The following is a 23,187-nucleotide window of genomic DNA, read 5'->3' on the forward strand; positions in this document are numbered from 1 at the left end:
CACTTGAGCGGTTCTATTGCGTATTTCGATCGTCTAGAGCAGTCTAGTACGTGCAGTTCGTGTCATATGATAACTTTATTCTTTGCAGGGTTACGACATTACTACAGCTGCAGCCAGTAGATTCTGCGTAGATTGAATGATTCTTAATTTTCACGTTGTCACACTTTCTGGAGAAAGCATAAATAACGATTTTTTGAGCGAATGATCTAATGATACCAAGGACGTGTTTGAAGCTAGACCACGACCTGGAGGATTGGTTCAAGATTCCATTGGCTGTGCCAGATCGTACGAGCGCTGGCTAAGCAGGGAAATAAAAGCAGAGTGAGGAGGTTTGTAATCGGCCGTAGCTCTTAAAAAGAATCCCCATTTACTAATGAGGAGAAAGCAGTAATGTTGGTTTTAATTAGTGCGAGTATTCAGTCGCTGGAATCCTTGGAATTGAAAAATCTGGTAGATCGGGCGATATTCTTCGGGCCTGCGGGTCTGAAGTTAACTAAATATGCAAAGAGCGAGAGCGAGAGCGGGAACGATAAGTGGGCCGTGATTGGGAAATTTAATCATTTCTGACGACGCAACCTTCATCGCCTGGTTTCATCGCAAGCTCAAAAGTCAAAAGAAACTTGGGTCCTCATCATTATGTCGTAGTATAAAATTATCGATCGCTACCATCCATATCGAAACAAAAGGTAATTCAATTATCATCTTACGTAAAAGAGGATAGGCGGACCCGCATATCCACTAGGTTGGAGATGTGAAACCTAAATCTCAAGGTCATTCATAATCGAGAGCTAGAATAAATAACTCAATCAATTCCTCTGAACTACAACACTAATGTATACACAGTGCGAGTCGGGCATGTATATTTTGCACATATTGGGTGATCATTTGTCGACATTGCCTCATAACTGAGTATCGTGGAACAGACACAATATATCACCAAAGAGGATGCGATGAAGCTCGAGCCGTGCAGAAGAGCGTCTGGAGTTAGAATAAGGATACCCTCTGCCATAGACAATGTACACTAACATAGTCTTGGATTGGTAACCCACGTTTATTGCACCGTGTATCTCCTAGCTCATAGTCGAGTTTTTTTCAAACAGACTACATGTACAGCGTATTAAAGACATTGCGATTTGCTGTAATAACAGATTCTAGTTAATGAACAGCATCATTTTTCACCGTGTATCATCTTTTAAATCATTGGTGAGCCAACGAAGATCCCCACTATAACGGCGGTGGGTAGTTACCGTTGCAGCCACTTCACCGGTCGGCAGTTACGCCGCACCGCACATCAACATGTTGATTCACTGGTCGAGTTGAACCTAACTATGGGTACGGAGATAAGCCGAAGCCGAGGATAAATCCGAGCTTATCTCACCTGACACAGGGAACTTAGCAGGACAAAACCAAATCTGCAGTCCTCTACTTTACCATTCAACAAAACAATGAAAGTAATTCTCGCTGGTTCAACCGGCTTCATTGGCCGTGAAACCCTCAATCAATGTCTACGAAATCCTGCCATTACCTCTGTGGTAGCTCTTAGTCGACGCGATCTACCAGCCCATGATAAACTACAAGTGACACTAATGAAGGACTTTGTTTCATACTCCGCCTCTGTCCGTGAGAATGTTAAAGACGCCGAAGCTTGTATCTGGTAGGACTGATATTCATGACCAGTATATCGCCTACTCACCCACCTCCTAGGACAATCGGTTTGATCCCGAGCACGGCATTTAAGGATGACGACGGAGCAACCGCCCGCCGGGTCAGTATAGAATACACCATGTTGGCGGCGGAAGCATTTGAAGAAACTTGTCGGAAACCATTTCGTTTCATTTATGTTAGTGGTGCTGGTGCGGAGCAGGATCAAACGAAGTCGCTCTGGGTTATGGGAGACTACCGAAGGATTCGGGTATGACACCTTTGTTACAGAGTCTTGAACCTAGAGTATATGCTTACTTTAAAAGGGTTTGGTAGAGTCTGAGTTATTAAATTTTGCGAAAGCACATTCTGACTTCACGTCGTATATTGTGCGGCCTGCTATGGTTATTTCAAACGAAGCTACATTGCACAGTCTTTTCTATAGGCTTGGACCTTCTGTGCGTGTTGATGCGATTTCCAAATTCATGGTGGAGCTGGCTGTGAAGGGTGACGATAAGATCGTTTGGGAGAACTCGGAGATAAAGTAGCTGGATCATTCATCAATGGAATATGAAGGATACACATTGATCGACTATTATGTGAGTAATGGTAGATGTTTAATTCTTTTCCTACCAGGGGCTTGAGATGGCTTTTAATGTATTCACTGGGTGGAGAGTGGCATTACTAGATTACTGTTTTGATACCTGCTGGTATGTCCTTTAGGCTACACATGAATTAAAAAAAGGCTTCTTCAAGGAACTAATTAAGATAGAAGTGTTCTATTTTGATATCCTTACCAAAAAATCGTACATTCATTCATACAGTTGGATGGATAAATGACTCCGTTTACCCTGGACCCTCGCAATGCAAATTTGTGACTATGAAGTGGGGTACAAGTTGATAATTATGTTACGCACATCCAAGTAGTCACTGTTGTTGTGATATGAGGCTGGTTCAGGCCAGGAACCTCGCCGCACCATCGGAATTAATTCCCGCATTGTCGATACGAAGAGCAAATTTGATTGGAAATCAACTTTATTTTCTCGTTTTGTATATAGTCTTCTTCAATCCCTCAAGAAGAATTAACTCAATCTTAAGGGGTTGTCTGGAGGTCTTGGCAAAGCGGATTGTTTCTCTTGATGGCTTTGGGATCTTGGGTGTGGCATCAGAAATTCAGTCGCTAGCATCTATATCTATTTATGAATCTAATATCATCATCATTGTAATTCAGCTCAAGCTGGTATACAATACTAATGCAGTCTGTTTGTGTGGTTATTCGTTATGTAGTCAGATACACAGCTACAAGGTGATGTCGCCATAGGTTGAATCATTAATGCAAAATCTATATCCCCAGACCCGCACTGTTATATACATTATTGGCGGTAGAATATGAAACGACCATCAGAATATCAAAAAATAAAAAGCTCATTCTTTTCATCATCTTTCAATTATCTCTTTCTGTTGGTATGACCAAATGAAAAACACTTGTGGAGCTCAAAACGCCGATCTGGCTGGATACTTCTTGCTCGGAATAACGTGTTTCCCTAGCGAGCCGCCATTTCATGCGAGCCGCCACGCCCCCACTAAAACGCGTCGCGTGTTAGAAACCTCCTTTTTCAAACCACCACCATGCCACCTACACGCAATACAAAGCAACAAAAATTGGTGGAACAAGAGGGCAGGATCGAACTTGCAATTAAAGCCCTAAATAAATGTTCTATTGCAACTGTGGCTGCTGCTGCGCGCATTTTTGACGTCCCGCGTTCAACATTACGCGATCGTATGAAGGGAGCTATTTATCGGCTAATTGCGCTTGCAAATAGTTATAAATTAACTAAAATCGAAGAGGATTCCCTTCTTAAATGGATATTATCTATGGATGAGCGAGGCTAGGTACCTCAGCGTGTTATGGTGGAAGAAATAGCTAATTTGCTTCTTTTAAAGCGTGGTGATCATGAAGCTATTACAGTTGGCAACTATTGGGCTGATAACTTTGTTATACGCAATGATTGTCTGAAAACATGCTATTCGCGTTGTTATAATAATCAACGTACGTTATGTGAAGATCTACGGGTTATTAAGCCCTGGTTTGATATTATCCACAAGATATGCAACGTGTTCTAGTGTCTGGATTTCTATACCACTCGGCCAAAAGAGACCACAATATCAAAGCTCTTGCTTTGATATTTCCAGACTACATATATTAAGGATTATAGGTAGCGCGCCAGTATACGGGAATCCCGTTACAGAAGATAGGTAAAGTATGATGCTATACAGGATTGACAGAACGAATAATAGAATCTTTTATAAGCAGTATACCGATACTACAACCTCAGTAACCTTAGTAGAATATTTTCATAAGGGGGAACATGTATGTTGAATTGATACTATAGAACGAATGCTGCTTATTCTCGTAAAACAAAAATAGTGGCCTTGTTGCTAAGGCTTCCGTCACATAACTAACCCTAGGACACCGATGTTGAGAGCGGAAATCCCCATTACAATAAGTAGTAGTCTGTTTGGCCTGTTTATACTAAAATAGGAACCCACTGGGTTCCTGAATGGGTTATATAATTCGACCCAAAACCCATTATGGGTTGGGTTGGGTTGGGTTGGGTCATGGTTGACGTGGGTTATGACGATGTCTAGTTAAGACCTCAACTATCAACCTAATTCATCCTCAGAAATTGCGAAGCACTGTTACCAAGCAACTATGAGGCATGCTGTTGGTCAGAGGTATGAATTGTCCTAAACTTATTGTTTATCCAGAGGGAAATATGATATTGTATATAAAATGAGAAGATCAAGTTGATTTGCAAATCAACTTCGTTCTTCGTACATATACTTTGGCAGTAATCCCGATGGTGCGACTGGTTCCTGATCTGCACTAGCGTCATATCGGAAAAGTCTCCACAGGTATGAATGTTTCAACTGAAAGCTTTTGTTGCGATTCTTACGAATAGATAAATCATGGGAGAAACAGTGCCGCTGTTAATTTCCCGGTACAATCTAGGTCTTTGAAAATCATCGAATGCACTTCTCACTGTCAACCATTCTGTCCATTCCCTACTTTTCGCGGGGATCACAAGAGCGGTTGTCCGCCAGGAGTATCTCGTAGATAGGATTTAACAGACGATTAGGAACAGGAAGAGCATTCAGCTCGCTAATCTGAATCAGCCTGGGCTTGGAGCTCTCAACGATGCTCTTCATAGCATCCTTCCAATCCATATTCATCTGGGCCTCGCGCAAAAATTTGATGATCTGAACCGCGGGACCTTGCACATCAAGTGCAGGATCCTTCTCCAGTTGAACAGTGATCTCTGCATTACTGGGAAACGATCCCAATTGGAAAGTATGACCACGTCCGTCTCCCGTGTTGCCTCCCTCAACTTGGACTGTTCTAACTGCACTACCAGGGCCCATACTGATGGATACTTGTACTTTTCCATGCCGCTTGTATCCGACAAGGAGCAAGTTCCATTGGCGGGGGTGGAGCTTTTGGTAGTGACAACCGCTTGTGGGGCCAATAACCAACTTATGGCTGTTTTGGTGGAAGGAGACTGGAGTACGTTGGAACTCGACTTGATCCACCGATTGGCCTTTGCCATCATCTTCCAAGAGCTCGAATTGACCGTCGGCACCAACGATTACTATGAGCTCGATTACAGAAGGGTTCTCACAACCATTTCGAAGAGCCAGCGATCCATCTGTTGGGATTATGGCGCCTTCGCGTGCGAAGATTGGATATTTTTTGATGGAACGATAAAGTCGAAGACGCCGGTTTCCATCGTAGACGATGCTAGTGGAGAGGTCAACATACCTACCAGGAGGAAGCCAGGCGATGACCTCCGATCTCTGGGAATTTGCGTCGACAGGTTCAGTGACAGGAGCAATGATGAGCTCGGAGCCAAACATGTACTGATTGGGAACGTTGTAGGCCTCTTCCCTATCGGGGTAGGCCCAATACATCGGTCGGACTAGAGGAACTCCCCCAATGGCTGTGCGGGCATTCATTGTGTACAGGTATGGGACCAGTCGATGGCGAATGCTGAGATACTTTGCCATCACATATTGATATGGTTCTGAAAGGTTCCATGGTTCCTTTACGCTGAAAGGATTGTTGGATGAATGCAGTCGCAGAATGGGTGAGAATGCCCCAAGCTGGACCCAACGAACTAGCATTTCTTCGCTTCTGTCTCCGTGAAAGTGGCCACCAATATCGTGACTCCACCAGCCATAGCCGATGTTCGAGGCCGTGGCTGTGAACTCAGGTTGGAATTTGAGAGAGTCCCACGTCATGTAACTGTCTCCACTGAATCCAATGGGTAATCTATGGCTACCGGGCCCGGCATATCGTGAAAAGGCCAGCGGCCGCTTGTTGTCAAGTGCACTGTCCAGGAAGTGGTAATGATTCAAGACCCAAAGAGGGTCGATGCCTGGGATGCGAGAGTGTGTTCCTTGTTGCCAGTCCACCCACCATAAGTCAAGGCCATCCCTTTCAAACTTTCGGTGCAAGACATCGAAGAACGCATCGAGAAAGGCTCTATTGGTGATGTCAAATGGAATGGGGTCTCGCATCGACGTGTCATGTTTCAGCGAGAGCGCCATCTCTTCGTAGGGTTCTTCATAGCTTTGAACTCCATCTGCAGGATGATCATTCAAGGCAACGCGTAGACCTTTGTCATGCAGCGCTGCCATAAAAGCCTTTGGGTCGGGAATAGTTCCTTGTTCCATGTGTATCCAGTCCATCCCGTCACTCCGGCCTCTTTGACTCGAGGGTCATTCACAATGTGCCAATCCATGTCCAGGACTGCAACAGAAAGTGGAACTTTCTTCTCCTCGAACCTTTCCATCAGTTCAAGATACTCCCTTGATGTGTAGGCGTGGTATCGGCTCCACCAATTTCCCAGTGCCCAGCGAGGAAGAAGGGGTTGAGGTCCGGAAAGACGATAGAATGCCTGGATTGCCAGTTGATAGTCATGTCCATAGGCAAAGAGGTATCCATCTACCCTTTTGCCTGATCGTCGTAAAGTCACCCATTGGCTCTCGTCAAAGAGCATGGAATTCGAGTCATCTAAAGTCGCGAAGCCCTCTCTGGATATGACACCGCTCTCAAGCGCCGTGCGCCCATCAACCTCGTCCAGTGTGCGGGCCGTACCACCGAGATTCGAAGTTGGGGCTCCATATCGCCAAATGCTGGAATGAGGTCCGAAGTGACCTTTGACTGAGGCACTAAGACCACTTGCAGAGAATGCACCTTTATTATAGGTGAGGTGGAATCGAGAAGTGATGATCTGAAGCGTATCATCGTCATATTTCACTCTAAACTCCGGAACTGGCAACCGTCGATTGATTGCAAACACCGATGCCCGGTCCTCAAACAGATGATCTTCGGCCCATTCATAGCGTAGCAGGCCATCGGCTAGAATTGTGAATCGATATTTCCCAGTACCTCCGACGATGGCGTTGGGGTGAGCGACGGGCTCATGAGGAAATGAGTATCGATGCATGACTGAGATGGTTCAAGAGAGAGAGGGGTGATAAAGGAGAATGGACAGTGCATATTGTGGTTTATCATTTAAGGATTCTCAACACGGCAGTCATCTCATCCCATTGTGTTACTTCGATGATTTCGCCGCAATTCTCGCTGAGACATTTATTACTTCGCGACACAAGCCACATAATTAGTGGCGTATCCGAATCTCACCCTGTCGCCTGTTTTGTCTTTCGTAGTTAGCCTTTGGTGGCGTTCACCCCGCCTCGATGCCAAAAGTATCCAGCAAAAGCGGGGAACAGGCGTTGACGAGTGTCGACGTTTAAATTTTCGCTGTAATTCCTGGCATCGAAGAATAATCTGAGATATGGACAGCCCCTGTGATAGCTGTTTCGTTCGTCGGGTGAAATGCGATCGATGTCAACCATGCCTAGCCTGCCTCGCCAGAAGCCAAATATGTACCTTTGTGAGGGTCCGCAAAAGGCCTGGTCCAAAAGGCCCTCGATCGGCCACCAGTCGCAAGATCGAAGAGATACAGCGAGTCCCTGAACCAGCTGTCGAGATGGCAACAGCACTTCAAAGCCCTAGAGCGCTCTGCGCCCCGGACTCTCGTATCTCTCTCACCCACTATTGCACTGTCCTCGGTATCTTCCAACTCCATCTATATGATATATGGCCGATCATCGACGCAGAAGATCTTCGTTTGCAATTAAGCGGCGAGAAAGCAATTGAGCCCGGTTCTCACTCAATGGCAGCGGCCTTGTGTGCTGCAACGTTGGCACAAACCCGACTCTGGCTTATACAAGATCCATGCCCCGAAGGTCTTGCTGTGACAGCCCACGAATTTGCAAAGGAATGTCTAACAGTTCGATTGGAGCACAGCTACAACCAAGAACCATCACTTCAAGCTCTTGCGACATCTATCTTCCTTCACATGTACTATGCCAATCAAGACCAGGTCACACCAGCTACAATCTCTCTTCGTGAAGCTATCACATACGCGGACCTAATGCACCTATGTCGTGATGAACCGGCCGATGCGATACAACAGAAGCAATGGCAATTGGAGCTGCGGAGCTACTGGGTCCTTTTCATCACTGAGAGGTTAGTACGACATTTTGTTACAAGTGATCACTCTAAATGATATTTATAGGACCTTCTGCATCCAGCATGACCTTCCAATCACCCTATATAGGATGCCCGATCTTCCCGAAATTGAGCACAACAGTCCTAATGGTGATCTATATGCTGGCTTTTGCACGCTCGTCAAGCTTTTTTATCACATTCAACGCCCTATTTTTCACCCTTTGTCTAACAGTAAAGCTATTGAAGCGCCGGAGACATACTCCAAGAACGCGATATCGGAGATTCAACATCTCATTGAGGTCAAACAGCCTGGACTTGAGGTGAGATCTGAAACTCAGTATGTGGATATTCAGACTACTTCCGCGTGGATTCGCTCTCTACTCTGGCAATACTCTGCCTCGCACTTTATGCTTTCGTCGGCGACGTCAATCGAGCCCTTATCATTTGACTACCCACTCTCGATTGCTAGAGACTATTTGACATCAATCTCCCACGTGTCAATTGAATCTGTGCGTAGTCATGGCTATGGAATGGTTAGTTGCGTTCTCAGAATACTTAAGAACGGGTTCATGAGGACTGATCAGAAATGCATTCATAGGAGATCAAGCTGCTTCAAGTTGCAAATCCCATTTTGGACTTGTTACTTTGTATGCCACATCTGCCTATAAACACGGCGTCTCATCCCGGTCCACTTGATGCTGTTGTCGCCATAGAACATCTTCTATTAAATGTAGGAGGATCAAAATCAGAAAGACTGTGTCATTTACATCAAAGATTGAGACAGCTACCCGCCTCTATGGGATATCTGCCATTCATGCTAAAGTATCCTAAACAGGAGGATGATCTGGAAGAAGCTTTCACTTTGTATTAAATTATTAATCTGCCATCATGCTATGCTATTACAATATCAATGCGAGAATGTCTACAGGTTTCAGTACGCTTTTAATTGCTTCGAATGAATCAATAAGTTATCGCTTGAAGACAAAGTAATCTCCCCCTATAGCTTTCATCCCTCATTACTTTTTAGAGCTGTGGTGTATCAATTTATACAAAGTCTCGGTTGCAAGGAATAACCGAGTGATGTTATCATCAAATTGGGCATATGTGATTTTTTAAACGTCCCCCCCCTCTCTCTCTCTCTCTGACGCGCAATCTCACCCCTAAAACTCCAATCTCAATCCAAGCACGTTCTCATCCTAAGGTAGGGGCAACCTCGATGCTACAGCTATTTGCCTTCTCCAACACCTCATTTCGCTAGCTAGTACTTCTCCGACAGAGCATTCGTGTCGACAACCTCAAAGTTAGCCGATCGAAACGGCGTAACCTCAAACTTGGTGAACTTGCGAGCAGGAACCTTCTTCTCGAACAAAATATCCAGTTCAGCCGGAGTTCGCCCTTTGGGCTCGGGGAGACGGAAGAAAGACCAGACAAAACAGACGAGACAAAAGGGGGCCCAGATAAATCCACCCTTGCCCTTCAAATCCCAGGCGGAAGGGTTGAGGATGGGCGGGTTCAAGAAGTTGGCAACGATACTGGCAACATTGTAGCAGTCACGAGCAAGAACGGTACTTTTGATCCGAAGACGAGTAGACGGAATCTCGGAAATAAGACAATAGGTAACAGGCCCAACGGTCAGATCATAAGTGAAGACGAAAACCATCAAAAGGGCAGCCGAGGCGTAGCTAATTCCTGCATTCTTGCCACTCGGGATACCGAGGAATCCAACCAGCATCAGGATGCAGAATAAGATTCCTAGACCGGTGACGAACAACTTGCGTCGACCAACTCGCTGCCTCACGAACCATGAGCAGACGGTACCACACCAGCCAACGGCGTTCAATCCGAGTCCGAAGTTGAAGGCTTGCTCGTTGCTGAAATTGATTTGTTGCAGGAAATATACGATGTTACCACCATACCAGATACCACAGAAGACTTGGCACATCCAGACGCAGCAGACGATCTCTGTACGGCGGATATCAACGCCCTTGAAACAGTCCCAGTATGATACACCCTCCCGGGAGATCTTTTCGTTGGCATTCGTGAGGATCATTAATGCAACAGCATCTTCAGGATCATATTCTGAGACCTGGGGTCTGGACAAGCGATTGAGAGATCGCTTTGCATCTTCGGTTCTCCCATGTCGGACGAGCCACCACGGAGACTCAGGTGCGAAGAGAACACCAATGATAATAGGAATAGGCCACACCCATTGGATTGCGTATGGTATCCGCCAGCCCCATTGATCAGTACGTCCCAAGAGTCCACGCAGGATTCCGGCAGAGATAAACTGCCCAGTGACCCAGCAGAGGTTCACGTACGTTGTCAGGTATGGTCGAAGGACGATAGGACTAACTTCGGCGGCGTAAGTCGTTGTCAAGGTTTGGAAGGCTCCCCATGGAATACCACAGAGAACTTCACCGACCAGCAACATGATAATATTTTGGGCGAAGAACATGAGGAAAATAAAGCAGATCAGCGCAATCAACGCGCCCAGCATAGTCTTCTTGTAGCCGAAGCGGTCTGCAATGAGACCGGCAAATATTAGACCGAGGATCTGGCCAACGTTGGTTCCATTCTGCAGGCCAGTTTGCCAATTCGAGGTAACTTGATAGCCACTTGCTTCGGTTTGGACTCCGAATTTCTCGCGGAAGGTGGGGTAGGCATAGAATGAGCCGAGAAGGGAGGTGTCATATCCCTCCATGATGATAGCAAGAGAAAGGACGAGCGAAAATCCGATTGCCTTGGGGAATATCTTGAAGGCATCGCGATTGGTCAAGCTGTGCTCAAAGTTGGATGCCCGATGAGCCTTTTCAATCACGTTGGCGAAGTCGGGGATTTGCTCCGACATACGCAGGAGAGCATCATCGTCGATTCCGATGGTATTCTCCCCAGAGACTGGGTAGGCACTGCGAGCTTATGCTCGACATGCGCAGTCGCCTTTGAATCCATGGCTATGGATAGACGTGGCTACTCAGATGGTAAGGGCGAGGTAGAGGAGTTGCGATCTGAGATAATGTCTCTGAAACATAAAAGGAAGAACAGATGGAATGCAATCTCATTTATATCAGTTTTTATCTACACGATACCTCATTATCTGTGCTACACTTGTGGAACAAGTACTTGAATGGCCACCACATGGTCGTCCGAACTTTCCCACTTTAGGTTTCGCGGGGTTTTCTGGGGAAATGCAGTTTAACGCCTTTCAAAATATTCTCGTGATATTTGATCGTAATTCGAAGGAAGTGATAATATTTTCGTTGTCAAAGCCCTCGCTGTGATTCTCGGTATGACTCGCCGACCGTGAGGGGCTTAAGTCCAGCAGACCGGTTGAAACCTGGAGGTGGCGCACAAGGGACTCGTGGACGCCATTGGCGAATCATGAAGAATTTGTAAGTATCAAGCCTTCGGAGGAGAATAGTGATCCCGTGGTCGAGAGCGCTAGAGCTAGTTCAGCCACGAAGTACTTAGCCGAGGCTGAGAATTTCAGCGAGAAAATTCTGTGGCGTACTCCCAATTTTCTCAATAGAATCAATCTCTAGATATTTCCCATATCAATAATTTACACTTACCAAATCACCGTTGGAAATATCGCTATATCTCTCGCCCTTGGAAGTCCACATACCTGGGTATTCGGCCTATATCTATGACCAAAGCGGCCATACTAGCCGAGGAGGTCATAGCATGGTTAGTTCCCGTGCTCGCTAATTTAATGTAACATACCATCGCTAAATTTCTTCTACTGGTATCTGTCTCGCCCTTTAGATTAACTTCTTATTCCGAAGTCAACGTCTTGGAATCCCCGCATCCTGCTGCAATGGTGGGGCGTCTACGTGCTCTAAGACTTCACTACTGTGAAATTTCAGAAAATGTCATATATAGAGTCGACGAAGAGTTGCAAAATGAGATATTTTTGGTCAGCAACAGCTTCTACCGTACTCAATCAGTTTATTGAAATCCTTTGATCATGCATTATTCCACTCTAGTGCTTCTGGAGCTCTCTTACCTTCAGATTGCCTCTGCGGCAGTGATATCCCAGCGTTCCATTCTTCAGGGCTGGTCTCTTCAGGCTAGCACCTGCCCTAGCGGATCCCAATCCTGTAACGATGGAGGATGCTGCCCAAGTGGTCTTTACTGCTTCAGTGCAAAGACCGCTGAGGTCGCTTCGTGCTGCACTTCAAGTAAGGACCTATATTTATATTGAATTAATACCCCTGGGCCCACACTAACCCTGCACCAAAGATTCAGTCTGTGTTGGTGCGGTTGAGGGCTCACCTAAATGCGCCGACTCAAGTTGGTCGCTGTGGCAAGGATTACAGGGTAACGACTTCTGTTGCCAGGTTGGACTTGTTGGTGTCTACCAATCAACTGGCACTGTTGCTGGTACTTGTGTTTCCTCCGGTCAGGCAGGATCTGCTACTACTGCTAGACTTGTATGCCGCCCGGAGACGAGGTAATGAAAAGTAAACTACTGACTCCTCCGGTTTAGGTTTCTGCTGGAAGTGGAATAACGGCTACTACTACACGCACTACAACCAAAGGTATGATTCCAAGAAGATTATTTACCCTTCAGTCTTTAAGAGTATCACCAAGGCCCTACTACTACTACCACCACTACCACGACATCCACCAAGTCTGCGACAACCACTCCCACACTGCCAAGTAGCACCAAGGCCGTGTTTGCGCATTATATGGTACTCAGCCCCAATCCCTCTATTTATAAGAGACTGAGGACAATTAGGTCGGATCCATGACATCAGCAGAGGCCGTTATCGATGTGAGAGATGCAATAAACGCAGGTTTTGACGGCTTTGCCCTGAACACTCATACAATCAGCTCATCAGATACTTGGAATATCAACGCGCTGAACTATCTCTTTGCCGCTGCATCAGGAACCAACTTCAAGTTATTCATCTCATTTGACATGAGCTGGGGCTTGGATGTCACAAAGCTTGCAGCCTTTTTGGCACCATACGCCAGCCAAAGCGCATACTACAAGGTAAATGGACAAGCTTTCGTTAGCACCTTCACTGGTGGCACAGTCTCCAACGCGCAATGGAATTCCGGATTTATTCAGCCTATGACCTCGACGTATGGTATCAAGCCATTCTTCATTCCCGACTTTGATGACTTCTCTGGTTATCCCAATGGCGTTTTCACGTCCTATCCTATCCTCGATGGTGTCTTCAGCTGGGAATCTGCATGGCCAGCTCCCGGTAATACTCCCACCAATGTCAGCAGTCAGGTTGATTCGGCGGCTTTGCAGCAGGCTCGTGCGGCCGGAAAGCTCTACATGATGCGTGAGTAGTTCAGCCTTAAATATCGCAAGTAGGAAGCTACTAAAAGATTGATAATAGCAATGTCGCCATTACAGTTCAAGTACATGGGCAGCGGTCAAGACTGGTACCGTGTTGGCGAAGTAAACCTGCCCGAGCGCATGAGCCAAGCCTTGCAGCTCCAGCCTGATTTCGTGGAAGTCATCACCTGGAATGACGCCGGCGAGAGTCACTACGTCGGTGACTTCTGGCAAGAACAAATTGCAGGTAGCAATATCGGAGACTACGCCAACGGATACGATCACAAGGGCTGGTTGCAGGTCATTACACCGTTCATCAAAGCCTACAAGGGTGGCGCGACAAGTATCTCTCAAATTGTTCCGCCTAGCACTAAGCCTCTTGGTGCTTTTTGGTATCGACCCCTTTTGACTACTGCAAGCTGCTCTTCTTCGATTGCTAATTATCAATCGGCTCGTGATGCGGTGAACTTTGCTGTTATCTTGCCTTCTGCTGGTTATACTATCAGGGTTTACAGTAACAGCAAATTAATTGGCAGTTTTGTTGGTCAAAAGGGATTGAACTATAATAGTGTCTTAGGGCTTGCTGTTGGAGGTGGGCAGATAATTCAGGTCATTGATGGCTCTAATCAGATTGTTGCATCAGCGATTGGGACAAAGAATGTCGTGGCGCAGAGTGCTAATGCTACTTGCAACTGGAACTATGAGGTCGTAGGTCTCTCTTGAAAGGCTGGTGATAATGTTCTGGGACCGACGTCAATTTGAATTGAATTTCAACGCAGCTTCCAATGTTGATACCTCCCCGATATAGCCAAGTAATTGCTCATGTTGCGATGTAGTCTTCGGCCTTGAATACCGCGGACGAAACTAATTTATTCGCGGGCCTTTTTCTCCCGATGTTTTATAGTGGATTTCAAGGCTCTTGGCTCGTAGTTACCTATTGGCTGCAGTGCTTGGCAGTGGGAGCCAACATCGTATATACTACTCAACCCTGGGCACAACTGACTCAGGCTTAGGTTCATCCTTCAAAGTTATACCCGATCTACATTATATTACCTATTCCGGATACAAGAGGAGCCCCTTTTAGTCATACATGACTTGAATGCAATAAATATGGCTCTCGTCGCCGAATTTATCTCGTTTGTTGTGGAAGCCAAATGGGTCTCCTACACCAGAGCCTTCACGCCGACCCTTATTCCCGATCTCGCCTTTCCTCTTTGCAAGTTCAACTAGACTAACTTGAGAAAGTACATTGAAGTTCTTCAAGACTTCTCTCCTAATTACCAAGTATTTCTCCGCTTGAAATAGTATAAATATGATGTTACTTTCAGTATAAGCTGTAATCGTTCTCTTCATGATCGGTCTCTCAACAATCCCCTCCTAAGAAACTTGTGTGAATCTTTTAGGATTTTTCAAGACGTGCGCCTCTATGTTCGCGGCATAATCTTTAGCTGTCCTTTTGCCTATCTCTGTTGTTGCCGATTGAGCTCAACTCAAAGACGTTGTGAAGACCGAGGGCGGTGGTGATGGTTGCTCTAGTTTAGCTCCAATCTTCTAGGATGATACCTTTGACGGTATTTTCGACAGGCTAGTTGTGTGATTATTTTACCCAGTCATCGTTTCTAAAGCCTTAATAAGCTTCACGGTATTGGTCCAGCTGATGTTGAATAGCTGCGCGAAAGCCTTCATCACAGGAAAAGCGTCTGCCGGATCTGCTGCCTTTGCCAAGAGCGATGATGTTAGCTATGACGATGCCAAGGTCGCAGGCCAACTTACCTGTACCAATACATTCCGAGCTGCCTTTGCTTCCATGAGCGGATTCGGCGCCTGTAGAGGTACCCGGTCCTCCCAGGTATACGTCCACAACGCCAATGGAACTCAGCTTGGTGCCATTGTCTTTACGGGATCTTGTATTCCTGTGCTTCAGGGTCCCAGGTGCTAGATGGGGTTTGGCGTTGTTGTTTGAGCGTCAAACGCAAGTTAATATGGTCAGTTCTTTCACGGTCAGTTGCAATGTTTACAGCGCATGCTTACTGCTATCATAAGTTTTGTTGAATTCAGTACACTGAACTAAGTGAAATCCATTGAGTTTAGATATTTGGCCCGGCTTTCAATTTAAAGTTCTCGTACTCCCATGTTCAATTTCTCCTCCAGTTAAGGTAAAATTTCCCTTGCAAGATATACTGGGCACCTGGCATTGATTTCGGACCATCTCAATCTAAAGGAACCCTGGAGCTAGGCAAATATTACCAAAAGTTGGGATTTTCAGACCTATGACCAGATAGAAAGCCTATTAGTATAATTATGGATACTACTCTACACATACAACCATCTCCTGGCTTCGCATTACTGTCTGTGCTAGTAGTCTGGGATATGATAGACTATCTAACATTATCTCCACAATATCTCCGAAAGTCCTGCCAGGGAGGGTCACGTTCAAAGGAAAGCCCCACTCGCTCTCAGTTCCCCACACTGTCGATTCTTACCATATCGAGTTAGCATGGCATGCTAGATAAGTCGCACGTCTCTGTCGTCTCTGCACTGATTGGGTCACCACAATCTCACGATGCCACGGGCGAAAGAAAAAGCCCAAGCGGGCAAGTTGAGGGAAAGGGACATCGTGCAAATTCGCTTAATTTGGTCAACATTATGGTTTTTTGTCCCCAACTGTCGGATCTCTCCCCTCATCTGTCTGTCGCTTTCCTCGTCTTTGAACGCGTCGTCGGAGAAAACGCAATATTAGCAACATAACATTACCGATCCAGACCTACTCATTCGTCTCATTATGGATCTGGAGAGCTCCGCAGGCGGCCTTGCTGAGGCCATGGACAAGGACAAAGCCACGTCCAAGGGTCCCAGCAGCCCCTCGCTCGGGGAGCGTTCGATCGACCATGGGGAGAACGACCTCTTGGGCGGGGAAGTCGATCGAGTGCTCGCAGCGAAGATGTTGATTGTCAACGACGTGGGTGTCTCCTTGAAATGCCTTCATCTGTCGGCCCTAATGATGTCGGGCCATTAACCATTCTTCTTAGGCCATCGATGAAATTGGATTTACGCGTCACCACTGGAAACTTTTCTGTTTGAATGGCTTCGGATACGCCGTCGACTCGCTCATTCTCCTCATTCAGTCCATTATCTCAGGCCAGGCTAGGCTAGAGTTCCAACCAAGTTACGCGACGGGTCTGACAATCGCGGTTTATGTTGGTATGCTGGCTGGCGCCATCTTCTGGGGATTTTCGGCCGATATCATCGGTCGCCGCTTTGCATTCAACGTGTCCCTTTTCGTTTCCTCGGTCTTCACAGTAGTGGCTGGGGCCTCCCCATCGTGGATAACACTAGGGTTATTTATCTGCCTGAGTGCCTTCGGCGCAGGGGGAAACCTTGTGCTGGATACGACAGTCTTCCTCGAATATCTTCCCAGCAAAAACCAATGGCTTTTGACACTCATGGCGGCCTGGTGGGGTAAGGAACAATCTAGCCTTCTCCCACCACCTCATTTGCGTGACATTGCTAATCATTTCAATTTTCTCAGGCCTCGGTCAACTAGTTGCAGGCCTTTTCGCATGGGCTTTCCTTCCAAACTACTCTTGTTCTGATGCAGCCACCTGCACAAGAGAAAATAACCAAGGTTGGCGGTATGTCTGGTTTACTTCGGGGGCTTTTGTCTTTGTTCTTTCCGTTCTTCGGATCACCATCGTTCGGCTGCAGGAGACACCAAAATTTCTCGTCGCGGAAGGAAAGGATGCAGAGGCTGTTCGGGTGCTCCAAGATCTTGCGACACGGTATAATCGTCCGTGCAGCATTAGCATAGAGCGTCTGGAGGCCTGCGGTGCATCTCATCGCCACGAGACCACCGCAACTGGAATGACAAAACGGCTCATTTCTTCCAAGGAAGTGGTTTACCATTTACAAGGCCTTTTCACAACAAAAAAGATGGCGATCTCCACCACACTGGTGTGGTTCTCCTGGCTTCTCATCGGCCTCGCCTATCCCCTATACAATGTCTTCTTGCCAACATATCTCGCATCGCGTGGTGCGAGCTTTGGTCAAGCGAGTGACTATATTACCTGGCGGAATTATGCTATCAACAACACTTGCGGTATTTTCGGTCCTGTCCTAGCGGGGCTCATGTGCCGCTCACCTTGGTTCTGGGGTCGCCGTGGAACAATGATAATCGGCGCCATGATTACCATGGTATTTTTCTTCTGCTACACTTAAAGTACGCACAGCGAACCAGAATCTCGGCTTCACATGTGCGATTTCGTTCTGTTTGAACATATATTACGGTACACTATATGCGTATACACCAGAGGTTGGTCAACGATATCATTTTATTTTCGAAGGATGAACACTTCAAGCAGAAAGTCAGGTCTAAAATCTGTCCAGGTTTTCCCTTCCGGTCACAGAGGTACCGGCAACGGGGTTGCTATTGGTCTCAATCGTATTATGGGTATAGTGAGTGCTGTTGTCGGAGAAGCCGCTGATGTGAGTTATCATTTTCCCTGCCGTATCCTATCCATCACATTATTTGCAATTGATATTGACCCTGACACCAGACCACAACTCCTGTTCCCATTTTCATATGTGCTGCACTATATATCGTCATGGCTATTGTGGCTGGTGCATTTCCCTTCGAGCCGTACGGTCGACGAAGCAGCTAACGGCATTATGTATGCGGAAGTCCATCTGCTACTGGGCTTTTTTCCTCCGTTGTTTGCATTCGCCCTTCCTCTTGCCCTGGAGCAACAAAGTCTCCCGTTTCTAGCGGCTTGTCCGGGCATAAAATATGCCTTATTATCTCAGCATTTGCACCTTGACATCCTAACAAAGTCAGTTGCAGGCGAGTAGAGAATATTTGATGAAATCCCTCGGCTGCAGACCACTATCGGGGTTGGTCACATTTATCCTGAAATCTTCCTGTTATTTCTAAACAGTGCGAGAGTGCTGGAGGAGCATGTTCACGCACACTAGATACGGGTCAAGAGAAATCAGCTTCTCTAAATTGGTACGGTGGAGCAGCTATTTGGTATGCTACAACTATGACCCTAGAGAACTAGAATCCCCAAATAACGATTCCTTGATGGGACTGATCTAGATGGAACACGCGAATTATAGTCATCCGGCTCAGGTTTCATCATCTATTCTAGTATTGGACTTCAGCCTTTTATCAATACAGAACCTTGGGAGTTCAAGTCGTTTCCAAAGTTACTAGTAGATAATTACAACAAACCTTGGAAAGTAGCATACCTGCTAGGTACTACTAGTAGTAGTAGTATATAAATTGAACCTTGGAACACCTACCACCTGGGCAGTGAGTCCACACAGGCTTTACACCTCGAATCAGCCCGGAGTGCTAGTAGTAGTACTACTAGTAGCACTTACTAGTACAAAATATATATTCCTGGTCCGCTGTTAGAATATCCCAATTTCCGGGGGTTTCAAAGGGCCAATATTAGAATTCCGGGTAAGGATCCCACTCGAGAACCCTGCTTTAAGTTGCAAGCGGATACCCACCTGGGCATCATACAGAGAACTTGAATATCTTAACCGATGCTCAGGTGGCAGTAGTATGCAGAATTGTGCAAAGCATGCCCATGTGCCCGGGTATGCATTGGTACCACTGGCAGTGGAACTGGAATGAATGAAACCCTTGTGCATTCGTACTACATCTAACAATAATATTCCTTTTTCTCATGGTTCATGTAGGTAAAAACTTGAATGTCAAGTTCATGAGCGTTTATTATGATGACAGGTCACATGACCAGACACACCATATGCACCCGTCCCTTAGTTAACAGTTTTCCCTCTCACCCACCACCTCTCAACTCTCTATCGTGCAGCCACACAACCTCAACGAGCCCAAAGCAATTAGGCTGAGAACTCACGACTGAGAGATGTCGGACTTTGATCCAGCCAAAGATCTCCGAGATCTTGTTCCGACCGTGCGATGACGACATGATTGGACATTCTCGTATTCACAACCTCGGAAACTCGCAACCTCGCAGCGCCTACATAAACCCCCCCCCAGGTTACCTTTCATCAGTCACCAGTCACCCACTGTATTACCTCCCTCCACGGACTTCGGTGATCTCCTTCTCCTTCGATGGCGCGTGTCGCAATAGCTGGAGGTAGCAGCTCCACTCTTGGTGTGTCTATCATTTCCGCCCTCGAGGCGACTGGCGGTCGCTATCTTCCGGTCATCTTGTCCCGAGAACGCAAATCAAATCACGCCTCGGAACTCTGGCCTCGCAACCTAGAAGTTCGCCAAGTCGACTACCATTCGCATTCATCGCTTGTGGCTGCCCTGTGCGATGTCGAAGTGGTCATCAGTGTCCTCTTGATACCCGGTCCTGACTGGGTGACGGCTCAAATAAATCTGCTTCATGCGGCGGAAGAAGCAGGCTGTCATCGCTTTGCCCCTTCTGAGTTTGCTTTATCGGGCTGGGCACAAGCTAGGGTGGATATATTAGAGGCTAAGAATGTGGTTTGGCGCGCGGTGCAGTCCTCTGTTGACCTAGGGCGCATCGATGCTGCTCGATTTCCTTGCGGAATGTTCATGAACTATCTCGGAATTGGCTGCCCAGGTGATGCAACCCGAACGGAAGCTCTCGCCGGCTTCCAGGAAGGGCCATATCTGTTTCACCTTGACAACCGCCACTCACCATGGGTGGATGTACCTGTTCGTCAGGATGGAACGACCCCAAATTTGACAATGACGGATATCCGAGATGTGGGCCGGTTTGTCGTTGCCGCTCTAGATCTACCCGAACCGTGGGCGGGCAGAGAGCTTGGAATGGCTGGCGATACTTTGTCTTTTGACGAGCTGGTTGCTCTCTGTCAGAAGCACACCGGCATGGCAGTAGAAGCTCGCAAGGTCACAGTGGAACAACTGCAAACAAAACTTAATTCGGTTCCCCCCATCAGTTTATCGCCCGTATGGAGCTTCAGCTGTCCATCGTCTGTGCCTGTGATGGGTCTATAGTGGAGCCAGCTTTGAATAAACTGTGTTCGATAAAGCCAACCAGAGTTAATGATTATTTGCAGCGTTATTGGGGGCAATTCGCCAAAGATAGTTGGATAGTATATGACCACAGCTAATTCTCATGAGCTTTACGAACCATATTCAAAGAGTCCATCTCTTCACGGCAGCAACGAAATAATGAAAGAAAATTGACTAAAATGGAAGACAACCAGAGATTATGAAATGGTTAATAACTAGGAAGTGCTATATCAATCGCCAAAGGCAGTTTCTGATCTTCAAGTTGTCCCTCGATATTCCTGCTTCTCATCATGATGGACTCGGAGCATACTTGTTCCCCAGATAACTACTTGTATTTGCCCACGAATTCCAAAATGGCTTGATTTACCTCAGCCGGATGAGAACAGTTCAAAAAATGGGCGCCTCCCTCCACTGGGACTAACTGTGCATCCGACGAGTTGACGAACATCTCAATCTCCTCTTTCGCATTAGCCACTGAGTATACGGCATCTTTGGTTCCCTGGAACTTGAATTAGTGGCGCTCTCTGTCAGCTAATCAGCGAAACACGTACGTGTAGCCATCTGACGGGGCATTTAACGTCTGAAAGTCGCAGGTGAAGCCCCCCACGCTCGGCTAAGTTGATCGCGGCCATGCGAATCCGGCGTCGACCCTCCTCTCCACGATATGTGGATTTTAGAGTCGACTGCCAGAAAGTCCGAGTTTCATCCGAGCATTCATTGAACCCGATGTTGATCAACGCGTTACAATAGCTGTCGTCCGGTTCGAAGTTGGGATCACCTTGGCTAGATGCCCACTGTGCCACAAAGCTGGAAACAATTGCCGGGCCATCCCAACATTCCAGTTTACGACTTCGATCCGATTCGCTATCCATCGAGGTCCCCAGAGGAATAACCCCCAGGATCTAATTATTCTTAGCGACGAAAAGAGCCAGCAGCATTGGGGCAATACCTTCTCCGGCCGCAGGAGAGCCATTTGAACGGTGACCCATCCACCTTGACTGGTGCCCAGGACGAATGCCCGATCTACCTTCAATGCATCCAAAACCTGCAAGTTCATCTCCGCGGTATCCCAGTATGTCCACTGCTCACGAGCAGTACGAGTTTGTCCATGACCCAGTAACTCGATTGCAACCAAATTCATCTGATCGGTCAATCTCGAGTCACTGAACTGAGCTCGATAAAGCTCAGAAGATGTTGTGAAAGCGTTGACCAGTACCAGCGTTGGCTTGTTCGAGTCATAGGCCTCGGGCATTTGATAGGCCGCCTCAATGCCCCCCAGATGTGGAACATTGATAATGCTGGTAGTTGTCATATTTCTTAACTGCTTATTTTCATCAGCACAGCTGGGAGCCGAAACAAAGAGATTGTCAAGACTTGCACGGTACTTCCAAGGTTATATATTTTTTTTTTCTCGATTTCTCACACCGTCCCCTCCTGTATATGCCCCTCTTCGCGACCCGCTTTCAACCCCTCCAACCCTTGGCGTAAGGTTTCGGAGACGGTCCATCCCAATAGGCTTTATTTTCCCTTGCCGTGTTTGTGTGGTTGCCTTTACGCTACGAACTAACTCGAAATAGTATCGATCATCAGGAATAGTATTGCGTTCATCTAGATTGCCACTAGCTAATAGGTGCCGTTACATTCCCTCGACTATTTCCACTATAGGCCCGGTGAAGTGCCTCTTGCCGCCCAGTAGATAGTAGTACACCGCTCCAATTACCATCCATCCCATTGTGACGACCACACAGTAGTTCATGTTGACTGGCGTGACTGGTTCAACTGTGGGGAACGTGCTAAAGACCATCGCAAGGACCAGCCACAACATGGCTGCGATGTTCACGACGGGCCCCCACCGGTTCCCAAGATTAAACGGACCCGATCCAAGTCCTCGGATTATGGGACTGGAGGAGCGGCGGCCATAGAGCAGCATAAAGAGAATTGGCGAAAAGTAAGATGCATACATTCCCAGGATGGCCATGGACAGAACGGCATTGAATGCAGTGGAACTACCGAGGTAGATCAGTCCTAGCAGCATCTGCAGAAAAGACACGAGTAGCACCATGCGAACCGGAACCTTCAATTTTGGATTGACAACTGACAGGAATCCCGATGCTGGCAAACCGTTGTCCCGAGCGAAGGCCCACGCCGTGCGGCTTGTTGAGGTCACGCCGGCTGCGTTTGCGGCGAGCGCGATCAAGCTAATACACAGAGCAAGGATCGATGCCCCGGCCGGAGATCCGGTGACGTTGAGGAAGAGCTGCATGAATGGGAAGCCGATCTTTGATTGCAGAAGACCGTTGAGATCTCCCAAAGCGAAAAGTAGGACGATGGTGTATACCAGACCGATGAGTCCGTTGATCGCAACGCTTCCAATCATAGCCAAGGGGACGTTTCGAGATGGCTTAGGAAGCTCTTCACTCAGGTGACAAGCTGCATCATACCTGGTAAGATAAATGTCTGTCAGCGGCCTATTGCCAGTTGGATTCTATGGAAATGGGATTCTTACCCGAGAAAGGGGTATACTGTGCTCAGCAATCCAACTAGCCAGGAGACCCCGTCATTGGACCATCCGCTGCTATTGGAGAATTCAGTGAAGACATAGGTTGCAGTATGCTTCGATGACATTGAGCCAAGGACTGAAACAATAACAATAAAACCAACAACGTGCAGTACTCC

At 47.0% G+C, this 23,187-nt stretch overlaps 12 protein-coding genes across 12 annotated transcripts; 7 read left to right on the forward strand and 5 right to left on the reverse strand.

Moving 5' to 3' along the window:
* Window positions 1-1,445: 1,445 nt before the first annotated feature.
* On the forward strand, window positions 1,446-2,189 carry N7509_004511 (putative nucleoside-diphosphate-sugar epimerase; the record flags this gene model as incomplete). The annotated part of the gene is made up of 3 exons (XM_056629148.1): window positions 1,446-1,654; window positions 1,705-1,912; window positions 1,968-2,189. 3 exons carry the CDS (start codon window positions 1,446-1,448, stop codon window positions 2,187-2,189), a joined length of 639 nt encoding a protein of 212 aa, XP_056488450.1.
* Window positions 2,190-4,707: 2,518 nt separating this feature from the next.
* On the reverse strand, window positions 4,708-7,151 carry N7509_004512 (glycoside hydrolase family 31 protein; the record flags this gene model as incomplete). The annotated part of the gene is made up of 2 exons (XM_056629149.1): window positions 4,708-6,345; window positions 6,399-7,151. The coding sequence occupies 2 exons, from the start codon at window positions 7,149-7,151 to the stop codon at window positions 4,708-4,710; spliced, it is 2,391 nt and encodes a 796-aa protein (XP_056488451.1).
* Window positions 7,152-7,697: 546 nt separating this feature from the next.
* Window positions 7,698-9,092, forward strand: N7509_004513 (fungal specific transcription factor domain-containing protein; the record flags this gene model as incomplete). Its single annotated transcript, XM_056629150.1, has 4 exons — window positions 7,698-8,239; window positions 8,289-8,754; window positions 8,820-8,951; window positions 9,057-9,092. 4 exons carry the CDS (start codon window positions 7,698-7,700, stop codon window positions 9,090-9,092), a joined length of 1,176 nt encoding a protein of 391 aa, XP_056488452.1.
* A 387-nt stretch (window positions 9,093-9,479) lies between these two features.
* On the reverse strand, window positions 9,480-11,069 carry N7509_004514 (uncharacterized protein; the record flags this gene model as incomplete). Its single annotated transcript, XM_056629151.1, has 1 exon — window positions 9,480-11,069. One exon carries the CDS (start codon window positions 11,067-11,069, stop codon window positions 9,480-9,482), a length of 1,590 nt encoding a protein of 529 aa, XP_056488453.1.
* A 1,116-nt stretch (window positions 11,070-12,185) lies between these two features.
* Window positions 12,186-12,675, forward strand: N7509_004515 (uncharacterized protein; the record flags this gene model as incomplete). The annotated part of the gene is made up of 2 exons (XM_056629152.1): window positions 12,186-12,399; window positions 12,467-12,675. 2 exons carry the CDS (start codon window positions 12,186-12,188, stop codon window positions 12,673-12,675), a joined length of 423 nt encoding a protein of 140 aa, XP_056488454.1.
* A 293-nt stretch (window positions 12,676-12,968) lies between these two features.
* On the forward strand, window positions 12,969-13,526 carry N7509_004516 (uncharacterized protein; the record flags this gene model as incomplete). The annotated part of the gene is made up of 1 exon (XM_056629153.1): window positions 12,969-13,526. The coding sequence occupies one exon, from the start codon at window positions 12,969-12,971 to the stop codon at window positions 13,524-13,526; it is 558 nt and encodes a 185-aa protein (XP_056488455.1).
* Window positions 13,527-13,577: 51 nt separating this feature from the next.
* N7509_004517 (uncharacterized protein) lies at window positions 13,578-14,237 on the forward strand (the record flags this gene model as incomplete). Its single annotated transcript, XM_056629154.1, has 1 exon — window positions 13,578-14,237. The coding sequence occupies one exon, from the start codon at window positions 13,578-13,580 to the stop codon at window positions 14,235-14,237; it is 660 nt and encodes a 219-aa protein (XP_056488456.1).
* An 879-nt stretch (window positions 14,238-15,116) lies between these two features.
* On the reverse strand, window positions 15,117-15,539 carry N7509_004518 (uncharacterized protein; the record flags this gene model as incomplete). Its single annotated transcript, XM_056629155.1, has 3 exons — window positions 15,117-15,223; window positions 15,288-15,449; window positions 15,533-15,539. 3 exons carry the CDS (start codon window positions 15,537-15,539, stop codon window positions 15,117-15,119), a joined length of 276 nt encoding a protein of 91 aa, XP_056488457.1.
* A 757-nt stretch (window positions 15,540-16,296) lies between these two features.
* Window positions 16,297-18,172, forward strand: N7509_004519 (MFS transporter; the record flags this gene model as incomplete). Its single annotated transcript, XM_056629156.1, has 6 exons — window positions 16,297-16,473; window positions 16,544-16,973; window positions 17,044-17,705; window positions 17,749-17,823; window positions 17,898-17,996; window positions 18,068-18,172. 6 exons carry the CDS (start codon window positions 16,297-16,299, stop codon window positions 18,170-18,172), a joined length of 1,548 nt encoding a protein of 515 aa, XP_056488458.1.
* A 1,442-nt stretch (window positions 18,173-19,614) lies between these two features.
* Window positions 19,615-20,493, forward strand: N7509_004520 (uncharacterized protein; the record flags this gene model as incomplete). Its single annotated transcript, XM_056629157.1, has 1 exon — window positions 19,615-20,493. The coding sequence occupies one exon, from the start codon at window positions 19,615-19,617 to the stop codon at window positions 20,491-20,493; it is 879 nt and encodes a 292-aa protein (XP_056488459.1).
* A 343-nt stretch (window positions 20,494-20,836) lies between these two features.
* On the reverse strand, window positions 20,837-21,823 carry N7509_004521 (alpha/beta fold hydrolase; the record flags this gene model as incomplete). Its single annotated transcript, XM_056629158.1, has 3 exons — window positions 20,837-21,010; window positions 21,063-21,413; window positions 21,461-21,823. The coding sequence occupies 3 exons, from the start codon at window positions 21,821-21,823 to the stop codon at window positions 20,837-20,839; spliced, it is 888 nt and encodes a 295-aa protein (XP_056488460.1).
* A 324-nt stretch (window positions 21,824-22,147) lies between these two features.
* Window positions 22,148-22,888, reverse strand: N7509_004522 (uncharacterized protein; the record flags this gene model as incomplete). Its single annotated transcript, XM_056629159.1, has 1 exon — window positions 22,148-22,888. One exon carries the CDS (start codon window positions 22,886-22,888, stop codon window positions 22,148-22,150), a length of 741 nt encoding a protein of 246 aa, XP_056488461.1.
* Between the last annotated feature and the right edge of the window lie 299 nt (window positions 22,889-23,187).

Source organism: Penicillium cosmopolitanum (genome assembly GCF_028827165.1).
Source record: "Penicillium cosmopolitanum strain IBT 29677 chromosome Unknown utg000006l:49.0-5199605.0:1.0-5204138.0, whole genome shotgun sequence".
Classification (NCBI taxonomy): Eukaryota; Fungi; Ascomycota; class Eurotiomycetes; order Eurotiales; family Aspergillaceae; genus Penicillium; species Penicillium cosmopolitanum.